Source organism: Salmo trutta, chromosome 19, assembly GCF_901001165.1.
Source record: "Salmo trutta chromosome 19, fSalTru1.1, whole genome shotgun sequence".
NCBI classification, from domain to species: domain Eukaryota; kingdom Metazoa; phylum Chordata; class Actinopteri; order Salmoniformes; family Salmonidae; genus Salmo; species Salmo trutta.
Genome location: NC_042975.1, coordinates 48,330,880 through 48,351,525, shown reverse-complemented (window position 1 = coordinate 48,351,525; position 20,646 = coordinate 48,330,880). Strand labels below are relative to the sequence as shown.

General features: G+C 44.7%; 1 protein-coding gene across 5 annotated transcripts; it reads right to left on the bottom strand.

Annotated features, from left to right (window-relative positions):
- Positions 1-5,042: 5,042 nt before the first annotated feature.
- Positions 5,043-16,730, bottom strand: LOC115154866 (NHS-like protein 2). 5 transcript variants are annotated; one of them, XM_029701533.1, is made up of 6 exons: positions 16,608-16,730; positions 15,510-15,604; positions 14,932-15,081; positions 6,274-8,600; positions 5,952-6,090; positions 5,043-5,674 (listed from the first exon to the last, which is right to left on the bottom strand). In XM_029701533.1, the coding sequence occupies exons 4-6, from the start codon at positions 8,483-8,485 to the stop codon at positions 5,452-5,454; spliced, it is 2,574 nt and encodes an 857-aa protein (XP_029557393.1). In that variant the 5' UTR covers positions 8,486-8,600; positions 14,932-15,081; positions 15,510-15,604; positions 16,608-16,730; the 3' UTR covers positions 5,043-5,451. The 5 variants fall into 5 exon arrangements, with proteins under 5 accessions (XP_029557393.1, XP_029557394.1, XP_029557397.1 ...); XM_029701534.1 differs by having other exon boundaries at positions 15,516-15,604; XM_029701537.1 differs by having other exon boundaries at positions 16,616-16,730.
- Positions 16,731-20,646: the final 3,916 nt, after the last annotated feature.

Here is a 20,646-nt window from a genome sequence, read left to right as displayed (position 1 = left end):
CCTGCAGGAACACGGTCACTTGGACCACAGTTCCTGTTCCTGTATAGGTTGTTTTTGCACTCCTACCTGCCACCAGGATCTTTGCTGTGCTATGGCTCAAATGGATTCGGTATTCTGCAAACAACATGGTAGGGAAAATCCTATTTTGGGTGTGTGGGATAAAGCGATGGCTAAAACGCAGCTTAGAATTGCTTCAGCTTTTAGCCATATTGGGCTTTCTGGTGGCAGTTGAGAGGACTTACGCTTTCCTGTTGACTGAAACACACCACTAAGGGCCCTATTCAGTTGAAACTGGATAAACGTGTACATCCTAGACAGTTTTTTTTAGGGTGTGTGTGAGTGTTGTTGTTGTCTGTTAGTCATGGAGGCAGCTTCTGAGGTGAGTAGTTTCTCAGTCTTCTGTTTCTCTATCTCCAGCTCTCTCTGATCAGCTTCTCCGTGTTAGAGGAGTACTGCTCCAGAATCCACAGCACAGAGTCTAGAATGTTGGTCTCCCTCCCTTTTTGTTAATGTTCTTAAACTGGGACCGCATAGTGGAAGAGGGTTACCGGTACTCACCTTCTGGATGATATTTGACAGACAGGAAGAGAGCATTGGGACCGTGTGTGCAACAGACAACGTATATGTACACATTCAAATTATGCCTGAATCTCTCACGCATATTGAACTAAACTGTTAAACCTGTTTTTGATTGTGTCGGGGGTTGTGATTGGATGAGTGATCCCTACCTTCAGCAGACAGGTCAAACATATAGTAGGGAGGTGTTGCTGCTATTACCAGCTGTTTCACCTGTCCTTGTTATTGTCTCCACCCCTCCAGGTGTCACTTATTTTCCCCAGTGTATTTATCCCTGTGTTTCCTGTCTCTCTGTGCCAGTTCATCTTGTATGTTTCCAAGTCAACCAGTGTTTTCCCTGTTCTCCTACTTTTTGCTATTCTCCCTTTTTCTAGTCCTCCCGGTTTTGACCCTTGCCTGTTTCTGGACTCTGTACCTGCCTGCCAGACCATTCTGCCTGCCTTGACCATGAGCCTGTCTGCCACTCTGTACCTCCTGGACTCTGAACTGGTTTTGAGCTTTTGCCTGTCCACGACCATTCTCTTGCCTACTCCTTTTGGATTAATAAACATCTTAAACTCCAACCATCTGCCTCCTGTGTCTGCTGGGTCTCACCTTGTGTCACGATAACTAGAGTCCAATTGAGAGGAGAATCGTCAAAGGGAAGCACAGGAAGACTATGATATGATGGAATGTATCCGCTCCTCCTGACCCCGAAACAGGACGATAAAGTGGAAACAAAAACATCATGTAGTAAACGTAGCATTTGCCTGATTTAAAAAAAGACCCCCTAGCTCCCTGAAGTTACCACAAACTATATCAACATTCCACCACCACACCCTGTTCTAATTCTCTGTTCCACTTTCCTCTAGAGAAAGATGTCTTCTCTATGAACAGATGGTGACCTTCTCTTCCTGTTTTGCTGGTGTGTGTGTGTGTGTGTGGGCGTGAGTGAGTGAGGGCAGTGTGTTAGTGTGTGTGTTCCTTTGTCTGTGTTTAACCCCCCCCCCCCACCCTACCCTATGTGGTTTTGTATAATTTGCTGTGTTCTCTCCTCACCTCCTGTGCATAAGGTGCCTGGAATTAACCAGCAGTTGGAGGTTGGGATGGGGCCCCGATGGGAAGTGGGTGCTGCAGCCCAGAGACCTGACCATCCCAGGGTCTAGGTCCACACGGTGGGTGGGCAGCAGAGGCCAGGACTCCCTAACGGTGACCAGCACCACATGCTCCAGTAGGCTGGCCCCGGGGCCATTGGTTCCCGACACGCTGGCGGAACCCATAGAAAGCTATGTTTCTGGAGTGGCGCACCAGCTCGGCTCCAGACATCGACTACCCAGCGTCACGCACATTCTGCATAGCGTTAGCCATGAAGAGGATAGAGCTGTAGACGGTACCAAACAGAGGGGGAATGTGGAAAAGGATTAAATAACATACTGATAATGTTACACAAATGCAAATATACAAAACCAGGGACACTCCAACGATTTGATTTAGCCCAAACTATGGCTGTTCATGAAAAAACCCTTTAGCCCCAGTTCTCCTCAGAGTTCCTCTGAGTTCATGGTGGGGGTCAAGACAGCGCTGCATGCTCTCCAGCTTGCCGTGGTTGATAAGGGCAGGGTAGTGCACGTCCTTGTAGGGCAGGCAGTAGAGCAGCGTGTCGTAGGGGATGAACACGAGGGACCGTCCGTCAGATGCATGTCCAGAGCAGTCTCCAACAGCAACTTCTGGTTACGCCCTCCAATCAGCACAGAGTACATGCCGAGGATCACCACTGATTTATAGGGAACACAAAACACAACCACACAATAGGTTAGTAGTAGTAGTAGTAGTTGCGACACAGTAGTAGTTGTCTTTTTATACTGTCTCTGGTACTGATTGTAGTACTAATAGTTGTTAGTGGTGGACAAATAGTAGTTGTATTGAAAGAAAAACCACAATGAAAAACAGTACTCTTTTCTGCTCTCTGGACCCTAGTGAGGGCCAGTCGTATGCTAGCAGGGCCCTTGTCTGTGGATACCACGGTGGTTACGCAGGGCACTGGCCACCTTGCTGACTGTGTCCACACACACACATCCTCAGTCGAGGAGATGATCCCTATGTGTGCCCAGCGGAAGTGTCTCACCAGGCTGAGTAGCACCGTGCGGGCAAAGGTAAGGTGCCCTACTTCAATCATCCAGCACATAGTTCACACAGACCCAAGAATAAAGAGGCTGCTTCACATTAGCCAGGGTTGACAGGGCCCAGGAAGGCATTAGCCTCTGACTAGAGGCCTAGGAAACCGTTGAGTGACTTGGATGTCTGGCAGTCCTCATCGATGATGACGTACTCGAAGGTGGCGCCCAGAGACGGTGAGGGGTCGTTGTTGATCGTCTCCACAGTTAGCCGCGCTGCAGTCTGAGGCAGGACCTTAGCAAACAAGAGGGTCACATTTCCAAGGTCCCACTATCCCTGCCTTGAACACAGTAGATCAGGCCACATAGGACAAACAGACTGAGGGATGCCAGCAGGGACCACAGCAGCCAGGGTCCATGGGGAGGTATAAGGGAACTTGGCTTCTTTGAGGACTGGGGTTGTCAAATAGGTTGAGGCCACTCATGCAGTAAACTGAAGCTGGTAAAACTGAGCATTGCAAAATGCCTCCTCCAGCAGATTCCACTATCCATCAAACACTGTCCTTCCCCCAAAAGGCCCGATGTCTTGTGAAATATAAAGTTATGACGACAGACATGGCTAGGTTTATTTGACGTAATTCTATAGGTTTATTTTCTCCAATGGGATGAATATTCATCATGTGTGGTGATAATCTAATCAAGGCAGACAGGGAGTACAGATTGAAAAAGCCCTCTGTCTGTCCCCATCGGCACCTGCCCAATAGCACTGTCACAATGGCCTGTCTAATCCTCAGTAGAACCATACTCAACCTGTCGTTCCAGTTCCATGTGTAAGATTTGTGATTCGAGAGAAAAACAAACTAAATTCACATTTTCAACCTTGCTTGTAAAATATCATAAATATCATATCATAAAATGATCCTTATGATATTTCGTGTGACATGAAAACGACCTCTTACGTATCCTTTTGAAAGACATTGTGAGACATCATTGCGTATCCTTTTGAAAGACATTGTGAGACATCATTGCGTATCCTTTTGAAAGACATTGTGAGACATCATTGCGTATCCTTTTGAAAGACATTGTGAGACATCATTGCGTATCCTTTTGAAAGACATTGTGAGACATCATTGCGTATCCTTTTGAAAGACATTGTGAGACATCATTGCGTATCCTTTTGAAAGACATTGTGAGACATCATTGCGTATCCTTTTGAAAGACATTGTGAGACATCATTGCGTATCCTTTTAAAAGACATTGTGAGACATCATTGCGTATCCTTTTGAAAGACATTGTGAGACATCATTGCGTATCCTTTTGAAAGACATTGTGAGACATCATTGCGTATCCTTTTGAAAGACATTGTGAGATATCACAACGCAGTCACACGTATTATTTGTTGGAATTAACCTGAAGTTACATTTTCAACAAATTTCTAATTCTTTAAGAGAGACATCCGAGACCAGAAAGTGGACACGTCTTGTGTTATATAGGATAACTATACTACTGCTACTACTACTACTACTACATTCCCCAAACATTTAAATATCATTTATTGATTTATAAGAGCAATGCATTTGAACACTAACTTCATAAAGAAAGCAGCCCTCCTATCACCTGATGGGGTCAGAGGTCAAAGATGAGTGATATCTCACAATATATTGATACGCTGCTAGCCAACATTGATATACAAACTTGTATTTGGCAGGTGCACCATCATCCAGCCTCAGCTAAGACAAGTCCTCACCATTTTAGCACAAATTCTCCCCTTCTGGAACATTACGGTCTCTTCAATCCAGGGATGTACCCACTCTAACACTGAACAGGAAAACCATGTTGAAATTGAATCTTAGAGTGGACCTTAGTAGTGAGAGTGAAATACTAAATGCTAGTAATCCAGTCAGTCATATTGTATCAGGAGTGACACATTGAGGACCTAGGGCAAACTACCTGTGGATTATATATACAATTATAATATATATATATATTAAATCCCATCTATTTATCTCTAACACTCAGTAACACCCCTCATGCTCAGAGTCCCCATGCTTGGCTTGAATGTTTAGCAATCCCCACTTTTCAGTGACTAAGTTCTTGAATGACTTAAATTGCTCATTTTTCACAACCCTACCAGTTGACCCATTTTGAATGCAATGTAATTGTAACAGGGAAATATTGGGCGAAAACATTGGCCCTTAAACATATCTTGAATTGATATCAGTTCAATAACCCTGACGCTGGAGGAGTTACTCATCGATGAAAAGCCAGTCGATAAAACAGCAGTCACGTTGGACCGTTAGTTTGTCCGAGTAAATAAGGGCATCCTGTTTTTGCAGCGGTGGGTTAGGTCAGACGCATACTAATGATCTGTCATAGACACACAAGCAGCTTTTGTTTTTATTTCTGAGCGATACATGACCAAAAGCACAAATGTTGGCAGCTCAAAAACAAATGGTGTATGCATCACACGTCAAGGCAAGAAAAAGGTGTTGACGTGATAGATTGTCTCAGCTCATAAGCAAAACACAGCTGGCTAACATGTTGTCATATTCACAGTTAGACCTCTGTATCCTGTATTGCCATCACAGAAACAAGTTGACGGTGTAGCACGTAAAGCAATCTAAACAATAGCCTCCCCCAGTCCCCCCGTCCCTGTCCCAGTCCCCCCGTCCCTGTCCCAGTCCCCCCGTCCCTGATTGTCCACAATACTCTCATGCCCCATATTGAGTGATAAGTGTTTGCAACACATTGAGAAACATAAACATTGGAGTTGTTTGATGCTCTATGGCTGACCGACCAGTGGTTTGGTACTCTTTAGCAGTTCAGCGGCTGACAGTCTCTCCCCAGAGTTGGGTTTATTGCTCCTCCGCCTCTGCAGAAAAGCCATGAAGTTGTCATTTTTGGAGCTTGACTTCTGGACAACCCCCTGGATGCCTTTAATGGGGGATCCATAACCTTGCCTGCTGTCAGCTGTTTCTTTGCGACCCAGGAGTTTCTTCTTGGACCTTAAAAAAGGGAGACCGAAAGTAGCCAATTTAATACACTTGTGAAGAAGATGTATCTTTTTTTTAAACAACCATAAGTTGAAAATAATTCTGACAACATATTTCTTTGTGAAGTGTGGTAATGTTTGGTTATTTGATGGATGGAATTATGTAACTAATTTAGTGTGCATGAAAGTGTACAGGGCCCATCTCTGTATCTCTTTTACTTGCGCAATACGGGTAGTTTGTTTTGTGTGTCTGTCACAGTTCTATTTTGGGGAACAGTAAGTCTCATTACCTGTGTATGATGGTGAATAGGTCCTCAGTAGTTGACTGTGAGTTGTGCTCCAACGCTTCCTCCTCCTGCTCCCCAAGGCACAGTGTTCTCATCTGGGGCATTGCCCTCCTCTCTTCATAGCTCTCATCTAGGAAGAACCCTGTTGGAAAAATATAACATAGTATCATTTCCATTACTTCGTGCAAGAGCTAACTCGTAGTTTAAGAACTAACTCATGCCATCTACATATTATTTGTACATATTGATTCGATAGTAACAAACACAGATAGCATGCAGAGTTCAAAACAGTGCGAATGAGTTTCTCTTATAAAATGAAGAATACCATCTCTTATACTGTGATGGTTGAGATCTTGTCCAATAAAGTCTTTGTCTCGGTATGCACTGGCAGGAGACTGGTATGCACTGGCAGGAGACTGGTATGCACTGGCAGGAGACTGGTATGCACTGGCTGGAGACTGGTATGCACTGGCAGGAGACTGGTAAGCACTGGCAGGAGACTGGTAATCACTAGCAGGAGACTGGTATGCAGTGGCAGAAGACTGGTATGCAGTGGCAGGAGACTGGTATGCAGTGGCAGGAGACTGGTATACAGTGGCAGGAGACTGGTATGCACTGGCAGGAGACTGGTATGCAGTGGCAGGAGACTGGTAAGCACCACTGGGCCCAGACCAGACATGGCTCCTATTACTCTTTTGTCCCAGTGAGCTGATGGAGGACATGAAGAGGACATCCGGTTTCTTTGCGACTGGAGGGGGAACCATCTTCTTCTTCCTATCCAGTTCAGCTAGGAGAAATGAGGTCCTGGTGGGAGAGGTCCTTCTCACATCCCTGGTCTCTGAATGGCAGGAGGCGGGTGGTGGGTGTGGGTCAATCACATCATACTGTTGCCTGTCTACAGCTTGCTGCCTCTCAACCATAACCCCATCACTGGCAACACGAGGAAGCTGATGCAACCTTTTAGGTTTTGGTCTCCTTTCCACCATATACATGTCCCCCTGGCTCTCTCTTGGTGAGGCTGGAATGGTCTCTGAGAAATGAGTAGAGACTGAGGAAGACTTTACCAAATGTATCGGTGGCCATTTGTGTCCAGGTGGCTTAGCAGCAACAGGTGGTTTAGCTTTAGGACTGTGGTGGACCAGTGGGCAGCTCACCAGCTCCTGTTCCAGCTCCTCTTCCCTGATGACTTCAGGTGAGCCCTCCAGGCCTTTGTCAGAGTCTGAGCTGCTGACGGAACGCAAACGCACATTGCTGAGCTCCTCCTGGGTCACCACAGGCATCACCATCATGCTGGAGCTCAGCCTCTGTCTGGGTCTGGTGGTGCCAGACGACCCAGAGGACTCTGAGTGGCGCCGGGTGGCTTTGGGTTTGATCGCCGCCGGGTCTGGGAGAGGGACGACCCCTGGCAACTCCAGGGATAGCCGCATCCTGCTGGTCCTGGCTATGGGGGAGGTGGGCGAGGTGGAGGACTTGGGGCGCATCCTGCAGCCCAAGGGGGAGGGTCCCGTGATGGCAGATGTGAGGACAGGAGGGGGATGAGTCTCACACTGAGAGCTGGACTGGCCACTGGTGGGAGAGACTGAGGCAGGTTGTTGGAAGGGGGGCTGCTTACAAGTTAGAGACTGTGGGCGTTGCAAGGGGTGAAGGGGTCTGACTGATTCTGACCTGCTGGAGGCTTTTCTTCCCTCATTTACAGTAATACCCATAGCAGGACCTGAGCTTGGCATGAGACAGCAGGGCTCAGTAGACCTTACTTCACGTAGCTGCCCATTGTCGTTGACTGGTGGCCCAATCCGGGCCTGTACAGGCTGAGCAGGGGACTGCTTCAGGCCCAGCTCCTCCTCTGTCCTCGGTGTGGAGATGAGGATGAGGTCAGGCAGGAAGGAGTCATGGGGGGCAGGGTCCCTGTCGATATAAAGGCTCTTAGTCCTGTTGTCTCTGAGCTTGGTGGCAGGTTCTCTCCTGAGGGATACGCTACGGGTTGGCGGCGCCGGCCTCCTCTTTGTCTTCCTCAGGATGATGCTGCGGGACCGCGACCGTGGACCACCGTGATCAGGGGAGACGTCTGGGCTCAACTGGGAGGCGTCGCCTCTGCTAGGGTCCTCTGAGCCGTTGTCAGGGCATAGGTGGACGTAGCTGTCACATCTGCGTCTGGGAGGGACTGGGTGTGAGGCAGTGGCTGCGGAGGAGGAGCGTCCGCGAAACCCAGGGTTGTATGCTGGCAGGACCGTCTCCTCATTTTGAATGGGTATGACTATATTACACTCCTTTTCACCTTTTCTACTGGCAGTGTTGGCAGTGGCAGAGAACCCAGAGGATGTTGAGGCGTGGGGGCCAATCTGCTGGGACTGGGAGGTCACAGGGGCTTCTGAAGGGTGACATATGTTGGCAGCATGTTGACACGGGGACTTTACCACGTCAGGGCAAGGGGACGTCACTGTTGGTCGGCATGATGGGGCGTCCCAGTTGGGGGTGAAGGTGGAGCCTTTGGGCCCCTTCCAGGGTTGACTGGTACACATCAGGGCCCTGTGCTCCATGGCATCAGAGACAGGCCTGAGAGACCGGGCAGATCACAGGCTGATTGGCTGAGCAGAGATGGATCCTTGGTGAGATGGCTCCTCTTTAGAGAACAGGGTTTCACTATTCATTCAGCTGGATGAGAAGAGAGAAGAAACAAGTTGTGTGAGTGCGAGCATAGTGGGGTGTTCATCTTGGTTTCAGAAATAAAACCAATATATGCTATTCTGCCTTTTGTTCATTTCCCTTTTGAATTAAGACATAGTCCATTGAGTACAAGGATACTGTATGTAGAGAGATAGTGAGAGTAGGAGAGGGGCGAGAGAGAGCTGTGGCTGGGAAGAAGGAAGGACGTCAGAAAATGTCTGCTTATCTTGGTCTTGTGCCTGATAAAGAAAGAGTGGGTGTTTGCCATGGCAACTGCTACCTGTTCATCCATAGACAGAGCACAAAAACACTCCCAGATGAGATCTATACTGCGAGATGTCTGGTTTCTTACCATTTACACTGCATTGGATGAAAAAGATATGCAAAAGCTAATCCAGTGATCATGCCAAAAAAAAGCCATGGCCATTGATCAAAGGGAAAGAGTGTGTTAAAAAAAAACATACATTTTGATTGAGGTAGATTGACAAGCTCTATTACGAAGACCACCCAGTTTTATATTGAACAGGAATAAAGAGATGGTAGGAGCAGTGCAGGAATAGTTTCAAGGCTAGTATGATGAATGTTGCTTTGAGATCTACACATTCAACAATGGAGTACTTGATAACAAGCCTCAGCACAGTCAGACAGAGTGTGGATAAAGTTAGCTAATGAAGATGGTCAATGCTGTTTCACGGGGGGAAATGATCATCTGTTATTGTTGGAGGGTGCACCTTCTTTTGGGACAATTAGTAGGGTAAAGACTGTTGTGTACAGCTGCTCTTGGAATCCCCCCTCTCATTGCTGGACTAAACCTTAATTCCTTTCAGTCCAAAATCCCTTTTCCCTTCCATTTTCATTTCCGTTCTATCACCTCCCTTGACAACTCTCTGAACAATATACTGTTTAGGAAAAACTAGACTTAACACTTTCTTTCTTGTAAATGCTAAGTGGGTTATGATGGATTCAAGAGAACGTTTTTGCATGGGTCAGTTGCCATTGGGTAAATCCATTTGAATTGATTCACTAATTCACAGCACCCCTTTTGATTTGAATGAAACCTTCCGCACATATTTGCCCATTGTAGAAGTGCTCAGAAAGGGACTTTTTGAACCTGAATGCCAAAACATTCAGGAGATAAAGGTGCTTAAATTTGACCCATTTTGCATACCCTACCATACCATGAGACATCCATGTCTTCATCCAGGCTGTATCATAACCGGCAGTGATTGTGAGTCCCATAGGGTGGCGCACAATTGGCCCAAAGGTTAAATAAATAAAAAAATTCAATAAAAATGAATCAATGGAAAAGATGAACGGTTGTCAAACTATTTTATCATTTCTGTATGAACTTTCTTTTTGCCTTTTAATGTCAACTATTTAAAAACATGTTAACTCTTGATTTTTGTCTTCATATTCACATATGCTTAGACCATATTTTACATCATCTGAGGTATTTGTGATGTTGAGACACAGCATGCTCTTGAATACAGGGTGAGTGTCATGTTTTGACTGATAATGGGAATACAATTGAAATGTATACTTTCAAATGGTACCACAAAGATGGTTGAAGGTCCACACATCAGAGAATAATGATTTCAATGGGAATATCTGTTGTTTTAAGTTCTATTGTCAATCCAGCATAGGAAACCTATTGAAACATACAAATATAGATAACAGAATAAACATGACCATTTAAGTTGACATTCGACGGTGGGTGGACTGGCGGCCATCTTTGTGGTAGTAACTAGAAGTTACAATTTCATTTACATTTCAATGGTGTACCAGCTAAATTGCAGTGGTCTGAAGGGATAGGTCCATTCTATGAATTCTATATCTATGATTGAAATGACAGCCACACTGTTTTCAAGAGCATGTTGTGTCTCAACCGATGGCTGGCACCACACAAAACCTCATATGATGTGAAATGGGGTCTAAGATACAGCAAATGCAAATATGAAGATTTTTTATTTATTTTTCGGTTTATGTGTTTTTAGATCGTTGACATTAAAGGTTTCAAAATGACAATTTCATTTATTTTTCAAGGAATAATAAAAGAGTTTGACAGCACTGTTTGTAAGCTTTTAATCCAATGACTCCAACCAACCATTAATCTGACATGCAGATAAATGTTAGTCAGAAAAATGAAAAAACGGGGTCTTTTGACTGATTGGGTTAAATTGTATCAATCTCAACCGTTTATCTTTTCCAGTGATGAAGACATGGATGTCTCATGGTATGGTGGGGTATGCACGATGGGTCAACTTTGAGCACCTTTATCTCCTGAATGTTTTGGCATTCAGGTTCAAAAAGTCACTTTCTGACCACTTCTTCCATGGGCAAGAGGTATGATGTCAAAAGTGATTGAATTCAAATGGAATTACCCCATTTAGATATATTGGAGATAGGATCAGTCCCATTACTTTTCCTCTAACTAAACAGATAGATAGATATAAACACAGCATGCAAACATTTTAAAAGATTTTACTGAGTTACAGTTCAGATAAGGAATCAGTCAGGGCAGGAGTGCAGCCATGAGTGGGCCTGGGAGGGCATAGGCCCACCCACTTGGCAGCCAGGCCCACCCACTGGGGAGCCAGGCACAGCCAATCGGAATGAGTTTTCCCCCACAAAAGGTCTTTATTACAGACAGAAATACTCCTCAGTAATTGATTGGACATGATTTGGAAAGGCACACACCTGTCTATGTAAGGTCCAACAGTTGACAGTGCATGTCAGAGCAAAAACCAAGCCATCAGGTCGAAGGAATTGTCCGTAGAGCTCCGAGACAGGATTGTGTCGAGGCAGAGATCTGGGGAAGGGTACCAAAAAATGTCTGCAGCAGTGAAGGTCCCCAAGAACACAGTGGCCTCTATCATTCTTAAATGGAAGAAGTTTAGAACCACCAAGACTCTTCTTAGAGCTGGCCGACCAGCCAAACTGAGCAAACGGGAGAAGGGCCTGGTTCAGGGAGGTGACCAAGATACCGATGGTCACTCTGACAGAGCTCCAGAGTTCCTCTGTGGAGATGGTAGAACATTCCAGAAGGACAACCATCTCTGCAGCACTCCACCAATCAGGCCTTTATGGTTGAGTGGCCAGACGGAAGCCACTCCTCTGTAAAAGGCACATGACAGCCCGCTTGGAGTTTGCCAAAAGGCACCTAAAGGACTCTGACCATGAGAAACAAGATGCTCTGGTCTGATAAAACCAAGATTGAACTCTTTGGCCTGAATGTCAAGCGCCACGTATGGAAGAAACCAGGCACCGCTCATAGCCTGGCCAATACCATCCCTACGGTGAAGCATGGTGATGGCAGCATCATGCTGTGTGGATGTTTTTCAGCTGCAGGGACTGGGAGACCAGTCAGGATCGAGGGAAAGATAAACAGAACAAAGTACAGAGAGATTTTTGATGAAAACCTGCTCCAGAGCACTCAGGACCTCAGACCAGGGAGAAGGTTCACCTTCCAACAGGACAAGGACCCTAGGCACACAGCCAAGACAACACAGGAGTGGTTTCGGGACAAATTTCTGAATGTCCTTGAGTCGCCCAACCAGAGCCTGCACTTGAACCCGATCGAACATCTCTGGAGAGACCTGAAAATAGCTGGGCAGCAATGCTCCCCATCCAATCTGACAGAACTTGAGATGATCTGCAGAGAAGAATTGGAAAATACTTCCCAAATACAGGTGTGCCAAGCTTGTAGCATCATACCCAATAAGACTCAAGGCTGTAATCGCTACCAAAGGTGCTTCAGCAAAGTACTGAGTAAAGGGCCTGAATACTTATGTAAATGTGATATTTAAGTTTTTTATTTGTAATAAATTTGCTAATATTTCTAAAAACCTGTTTTTGCTTCGTCATCATGGGGTATACTGTGTAATTTGATGAGGGGAATTTTTTTAGCAAAAGTGAAGGGGTCTGAATACTTTCCGAATGCACTATGTGTGTGTGTGTGTGTATGTGTGTGTGTGTGTGTATACATACATACATACATACATACATACATACATACATACATACATACATACATACATACATACATACATACATACATACATACATACATACATACATACATACAGTACCAGTCAAAAGTTTGGACACACCTACTCATTCCAAAGTTTTTCTTTATTTTTACTATTTTCTACATTGTAGAATAATAGTGAAGAGAAAACTATGAAATAACACATCGAATAATGTAATAACCAAAAAAGTGTTAAACAAATCAAAATATATTTCAGATTCTACAAAGTAGCCACCCATTGCCTTGATGACAGCTTTGCACACTCATGGCATTCTCTCATGTGGCATTCACCTGGAATGCATTTCAATTAACACGTGTACCTTGTTAAGTGTTAATTTGTGGAATTTCTTTCCATCTTAATGCGTTTTAGCCAATCAGCTGTGTTGTGACAAGGTAGGGGTGGTATACAGAAGATAGCCTATTTGGTAAAAGACGAAGTCCATATTATGGCAGGAACAGCTCAAATAAGCAAAGAGAAACGACAGTCCATCATTACTTTAAGACATAAAGGTCAGTCAATTAAGGAAAATGTCAACTTTAAAAGTTTCTTAAAGTGCAGTCGCAAAAACCCTCAAGCGCTGTGATGAAACTGTCTCTCATGAGGACCACCACAGGAAAGGAAGACCCAGAGTTACCTCTGCTGCAGAGGATAAGTTCATTCGAGTTACCAGCCTCAGAAATTGCAGCCCAAATAAATTATTTACTGAATTCAAGTAACAGACACATCTCAACATCAACTGTTCAGAGGAGACTGCGTGAATCAGGCCTTCATGGTCCAATTGCTGCAAAGAAACCACTACTAAAGGACACCAATAGGAAGAAGAGACTTGCTTGGGCCAAGAAACATGATCATTGGACATTAGACCGGTGGAAATCTGTCCTTTGGTCTGATGAGTCCAAATTTGAGATTTTTAGTTCCAACCAACGTGTCTTTTTGAGGTGAACGGATGATCTTCGCATGTGTAGTTCCCACCGTGAAACATGGAGGAGGAGGTGTGATGGTGTGGGGGTGCTTTTCTGGTGACACTGTCAGTGATTTATTTAGAATTCAAGGCACACTTAACCAGCATGGCTACCACAGTATTCTGCAGTGATACACCATCCCATCTGGTTTGCTCTTTGTGGGACTATCATTTGTTTTTCAACAGGACAATGACCTAAAACACATCTCCAGGCTGTGTAAGGCCTATTTGACCATGAAGGAGAGTGATGGAGTGCTGCATAAGATGACCTGGCCTCCAAAATCACCTGACCCCAACCCAATTGAGGTGGTTTGGAATGAGTTGGACTGCAAGGTGAAAGAAAAGCAGCCAACAAGTGCTCAGCATATGTGGGGACTCCTTCAAGACTGTTGGGAAAGCATTCCAGGTGAAGCTGGTTGAGATAATACCAAGAGTATGCAAAGCCGTCATCAAGGCAAAGGGTGACTACTTTGAAGAATCTCAAATTTAGAATGTATTTTGATTTGTTTAACACTTTTTTTTTTTGGTTACTACATGAGTCCATATGTGCTATTTCATAGTTTTGATGTCTTCACTATTATTCTACAATCTAGAAAATAGTACAAATTAAGAAAAACCTTTGAATGAGTAGGTGTGTCCAAACTTTTGACTGGTACTGTATATACATACATACATACATACATGCATACATGCATACATACATACATACATACATACATACATACATACATACATACATACATATATACATACATACATACATACATACATACATACATACATACATACATACATACATACATACATACATACATACATACATACATGTACACACACAAAAGCCCATAAACACACGCATGCATGCACACATTCATGCACACACGTTTGCACATGCAGATGCACACACTCACACATGCATACATGCACCCACATATGCCTGCACATTGCACACGCACACACAACCTCTCACAACATACACACACAATAACAACAATGCTTAAAATAGAGGGCTTGCTGACATAATCATGTCCATGTTTTACCTTTCCAGATAGATGAGAGTGAGATGGAGAGAGACGTGTACACACTGTAGATAGAGAGAGACCCTCGACTTCCTTGAATAAATACATACTAATTTGAACAATAAACATGCCATTATTTCACATAAACCACACAAGCTCTGTCTGCATGTCTACATACATGAAGTCAAAATGGATCTTTGACAGAACGAACGGACGGCAGTGGCATACCGTCATCTCGACCTTCCTGTAAAATAGAGCCTGATTAACGTGTCCATAAACCCTTCCAAACCCCTGTGTTGTCCCCCTCCTACCTTACAGCTTGCTTCAGGAGATAGAGCTGTGGCTTCCGATGCCGCACTCAAACATCCACTCTACAGTCTGTACCTATGGCCCAATGCATTCACATGCTGTTGCCATGACAATTGGAAGTGGGCTGCTGCTTGCTCTGAGTTCGTCGGATGCTGAGAGAGGGAGAGGGAGAGGTAGAAAGACAGCCAGAGGAGAACAGAGGATGCACATCAAAATTGTTTTCTGATGGCGTGTGGAGCACATTTGCCTCTAAGGGACAAGAAGGGTGTTGAACCGTTTCAAAGAGGCTGGGACATCAAAACAGTTCCGTGGACTCACGACAACTGCAGCATGACAAGAATTGACATAACAGACTTAACATGACTTGCTATTCCTGGTATGCCTTGGTTGGTTTACACTGAGGAGTATAGATGATGTATGTCCGTTTCCACTTCACAACCATGCAGTGTACAGTACTGGATTTGCAAGTCATTCCCAGCTGTTTTGCTAAATTGACTTTGCCAGATGGAAATGTTCAACTCCATCGACGTTTGATGTAAATAAAAGCATGAAAGCTTGAGACACTTCAACGTCAACTTACAATCACCTCAGTGGTTTTTTTTTTTTTATCTCAATGGGTGTGTTCAGAAGTTCATGTCATGAGTGGCTGCTCGCTCAGGAACATCCCTTCAGATGCTGTAGAAAGATAAACCATGCTTATGTTCTTATCAGGGTTTTTAACAATCAACAAGTGCAGTCAAATACAACTAAATTACTGATGCATGATGTAGCAGGTGTTGACAGTAACAGCTGAGGCGAAAGAGGACAGAGATGAGAAAGATAAACTGGGTCCGATCTCTTCTGCTAATGACAGTCCATCCTTTTGCACTAATGGTGAGAGAGCTGTTGACCAACGTTTCACAACTTCTGGGAAACGTCCTCTGCACATACGTTTTTCTGCTAACTGAACAGTTCAACACGTACATTGCCTGTGTAGTCTGACGACTCACACAAAATGATTCGGCTGATCGTTCGTTTTTTTCATTGAGGAGAAGAGACTAACGTCCATGGGCGGGTTGTAACGTTTGGCCGGAGCTTGGAGTCTGGGTAGCCAGGCAAAGACTATTCTGTGATACACATATAATTAGAGCATCGTGAGGCCTTCATGACCTTGGTGGGAATACTGGGTTTATGACTGTGCTAATCAGAGCAAGAAAAGTAGACACGTTGCAATACAACAGACAATTCATGCACTCTAACCTTACCGAGACAGCTTTGCTGTGCCAATTCTTTCTTGATCAGTCAATGTGAACCCTTCAACTGAAAAGGCTGGGGTTTATTCACGCAAGCTTTGCTTCTTTCCCAAGAGTAAACTCAGATGGTGCATGAACATCCAATTTCTTCCTTTTTAATACCATGCCGACATGACCTACTAAATTGTATTTCAGTGCGCTGAATCTTTATTGATTTTCTGCATTATATTAAGAAAAGTAAAAGTAACCAAGGAATCATTGTACTTTTGAAATACTTGAACTTGCTACAGGTCACCTTCATGCCACGAGCCTTAGCTGATCATAAAGAGCTCAAACTGAAAGTTTATTGAATGGCCATCAATTCACCATTCCATACTGATGTTATCAATTGAACCCTGCAACCCTGGTAGACCAAGCCTTTATATTATAGAAACCAAATCACATACCTTTTTACCTGCAGGAAAGGAGCTCACAATCAGCATACTCAAGCTGCTGAATGAGATGGTGAGTTGTCTCTCTAGACCTGGCTGTAACACCCACTCTTGTCACATATGCCCCAATATGACCCAATGTTCCTCAAATGTAACTTCTAAGTCAGCCCCTCCCTTAGAATACAGGAAGTGGCTGTGTACCAGGCGTTGTGACAGGAAACCAGAGCAGGGGAGTGATTAGGGCTGGGGCTCGATGATCAGGGTCAAGGGTTCAGTGAAGGGTGAGAACCATCGAATGTACACCACACCCCTTGCTTCCTTACAGGCAGAGATCATGCTCCCACACCTTGCTGAAGTTGATTGGGCGTCTCACAGTGATGATGGGGATATATGGATGGTGTAAAACATTACTGGTTATCAATGATCCCTCAACAAAAAAAATGGTGTTTACTGTGAACACTGAGGCTGTACCCGCTTTAAGTTACAGCTTTGACAGTGGCCAAGTAGACTACCGTGGCTATTTGATCATAATGTAGGCCTACCAGAGTGGCCTACCATCAAAAACAATGGAGGATATGCATCCCTTAACATTTTAACATGGAAATATCTGTTCTATCATTCAGCCTACAGTAGCTGCCAATGTGTGGGGCTCAATGCCTACATTCCATGAGACTTTTGAAAATAAACATACAGGGCTTGACATGAACCTGCTTATCCATTTGTTCTTCAGACAAGGAGGTGTCTGAAAATGTTGTGTTTGATGCAAGAAACCACTTTACAAAAAAAAAGAATCAGACAAATTATGCTTCGCTCTGCCTATTGGCTAATTAGCTATTCAAGGCAATCTCAAAATACAACGCTTCCCCTTTAAGACATAAAAAAAAGCTCTTTACTTGACTTGCTTTTCAAAGATGGATAGAAATGCACACATTTTGTGCTCTAGTAGGAAACAACCACTCCCCCATTGTTGACTAGAAATGATCTATAACTGGGCTAACAACTCACTAACTAGCAAAGGATATGAACAAAATGTGCACATGTGGCTACATGCAGCTCTCACTTTGATCTCAAAACAAGCGCACCTACTCATGACCGCTGTAGCCTAAACACAGTCCAGTTCAAAGTGAATGGCACAGATCCATACAGTATATGGCAATGGCTATTTGCATATAGACCTACTGCAGGTCTGATTGGTTGTGGCGCACCTGCCTGTGTAGAGTACAGGCCTGAGTCGCGCCTGTCAACATAATAGAATCCTACTCCAATGTGCTGTACCTACAAGACCATCTCTTTCACAGTTAGTTTTGCATACTAAATCTTGCATAGTTTGTTTCGTTTCAGTATATTGCATTGAAAGTGGCAAATATTGGGATGATTCGATCACAATTCCCAATGTAAGGGGGAAATGGGAAAACTGTAGAAAGTCGATTGCAGTTCAATCTCGTGCTACTCTGCGCTGGCTCATATTTCTTCTGTTGAGGCAGTCTTGGTGAGCTGCTTGCCCGCGCACGCGCACACCTTAGAGGGAACATTGCTGGTGATAGTTAATTGGTCTTCATAATACAAGAACCCCAAAAAATACTTTGCCAAATCAAAGCTCAGTTTAGGGTCAATTTGTTTTTGACAGTCCTTTTTAACCAGCTAACGAGTTACTCTGTAATCGCCAGTGTTGGGGTCAAACTTTTCAGGGTCAAAAGATTTCAGCTGCCTTACGAATCCCTATTTTGACAGCTATTTCATTTCAGTTCCATGTTGAGGCTAAAGCTTGACAGTGGTTTCACTCAATTAGAGCTGACTAAATCAAATCAATTTTTATTTGTCACATGCTTACTTGCAATCCCTTAACCAACAATGCAGTTTTAAGAAAATCCCCCCCCAAAAAGTAAGAGAAATTAGCTAGCAAATAATTAAAGAGCAGCAGTAAATAACAATAGTAGGGAGCGGCGCTATATACAAGGGTTCCGGTACAGAGTCAATGGGCCAATGTGCGGGGGCACCGTTGTCGAGGTAATTGAGGTAATTATGTACATGTAGGTAGAGTTATTAAAGTGGCTATGCATAAATAATAACAGAGAGTAGCAGCAGTGTGGGGGGGAGGTGGGCGGCAATGCAAATAGTCTGGGTAGCCATTTGATTAGCTGTTCAGGAGTCTTATGACTTGGGGGTAGAAGTTGTTTAGAAGCCTCTTGGACATAGACTTGGCACTCCGGTACCGCTTGCCGTGAGGTAGCAGAGAGAACAGTCTATGACTAGGGTGGCTGGAGTTTGACAATTTTTAGGGCCTTCCTCTGACACCGCCTGGTATAGAGGTACTGGATGGCAGGAACCTTGGCTCCGGTGATGTACTGGGCCGTACGCACTACCCTCTGTAGCACCTTGTGGTCGAAGGCCGAGCAGCTGCCATACCAGGCAGTGATGCAACCCATCAGGATGCTCTCGATGGAGCAGGTATAAAACCTTTTGAAGATCTGTGGACCCATGCCAAATCTTTTCAGTCTTCTGAGGGGGAATAGGTTTTGCCGTGCCCTCTTCAGGACTGTATTGGTGTGCTTGGACCATGTTAGTTTGTTGGTGATGTGGACAGTCCCGTCGATGAGAATGGGGACATGCTCAATCCTCTTTTTCCTGTGGTCCACAATCATCTCCTTTGTCTTGATCACGTTGAGGGAGAGGTTGTTGTCCTTACACCACATGGTCAGGTCTCTGACCTCCTCCCTGAGGGGCCCTCATGTTGAGGATCAGCGTGGCGGATGTGTTGTTACCTACCCTTACCACCTGGGGGCGGCCCGTCAGGAAGTCCAGGATCCAGTTGCAGAAGGAGGTGTTTAGTTCCAGGGTCCTTAGCTTAGTGATGAGCTTTGAGGGCACCACGGTGTTGAACGCTGAGCTGTAGTCAATGAATAGCATTCTCACATAGGTGTTCCTTTTATTCAGGTGGGAAAGGGCAGTGTGGAGTGCAATAGAGATTCTGTGGATCTATTGGTGCGGTATGCAAATTGGAGTGGGTCTAGGGTTTCTGGGATAATGATGTTGATGTGATCCATGACCAGCCTTTCAAAGCATTTCATGGCTACAGATGTGAGTGCTACGGGTCGGTGGTCATTTAGGCAGGTTACCTTAGTGTTCTTGGGCACAGGGACTATGGTGGTCTGCTTGAAACATGTTGGTATTACAAACTCAGACAGGGAGAGGTTGAAAATGTCAGTGAAGACACTTGCCAGTTGGTCAGCGCGTGCTCGCAGTACACGTGCTGGTAATCCGTCTGGCCCAGCGGCCTTGTGAACGTTGACCTGTTTAAAGGTCTTTCTCACATCGGCTACGGAGGGCGTGATCACACAGTCGTCCGGAACAGCTGATACTCTCATGCATGTTTCAGTGTTAATTGCCTCAAAGCGAGCATAGAAGTAATTTAGCTCGTCTGGTAGGCTCTTGTCACTGGGCAGCTCTCGGCTGTGCTTTCCTTTGTAGTCTGTAATAGTTTGCAAGCCCTGCCACATCCGACGAGCGTCGGAGCCGGTGTAGTACGATTCAATCTTAGTCCTGTATTGACACTTTGCCTGTTTGATGGTTCGTCGGAGGGCATAGCGGGATTTCTTATAAGCTTCCGGGTTAGAGTCCCGCTCCTTGAAAGCGGCAGCTCTACCCTTTAGCTCAGTGTGAATGTTGCCTGTAATCCATGGCTTCTGGTTGGGATATGTACATACAGTCACTGTGGGGATGACATCCTCAATGCACTTATTGATAAAGCCAGTGACTGATGTGGTGTACTCAATGCCATGAGAAGAATCAGTCCTGTAGCGTAGCATCTGCTTCATCTGACCACTTTTTAATAGACCGAGTCACTGGTGCTTCCTGCTTTAATTTTTGCATGTAAGCAGGAATCAGGAGGATAGAGTTATGGTCACATTTGCCAAATGGACAACTCCATGGTGAAGGAAGTTTCTGATGGAGTTGAATTTTGTCAGCTAACTAAATTATAGACATAGCTAAATCTGGATGTTTCTTTGGCAAGCAGAGCCTTTAAAGTAACATACTGCCACCTACAGGTTCCAGG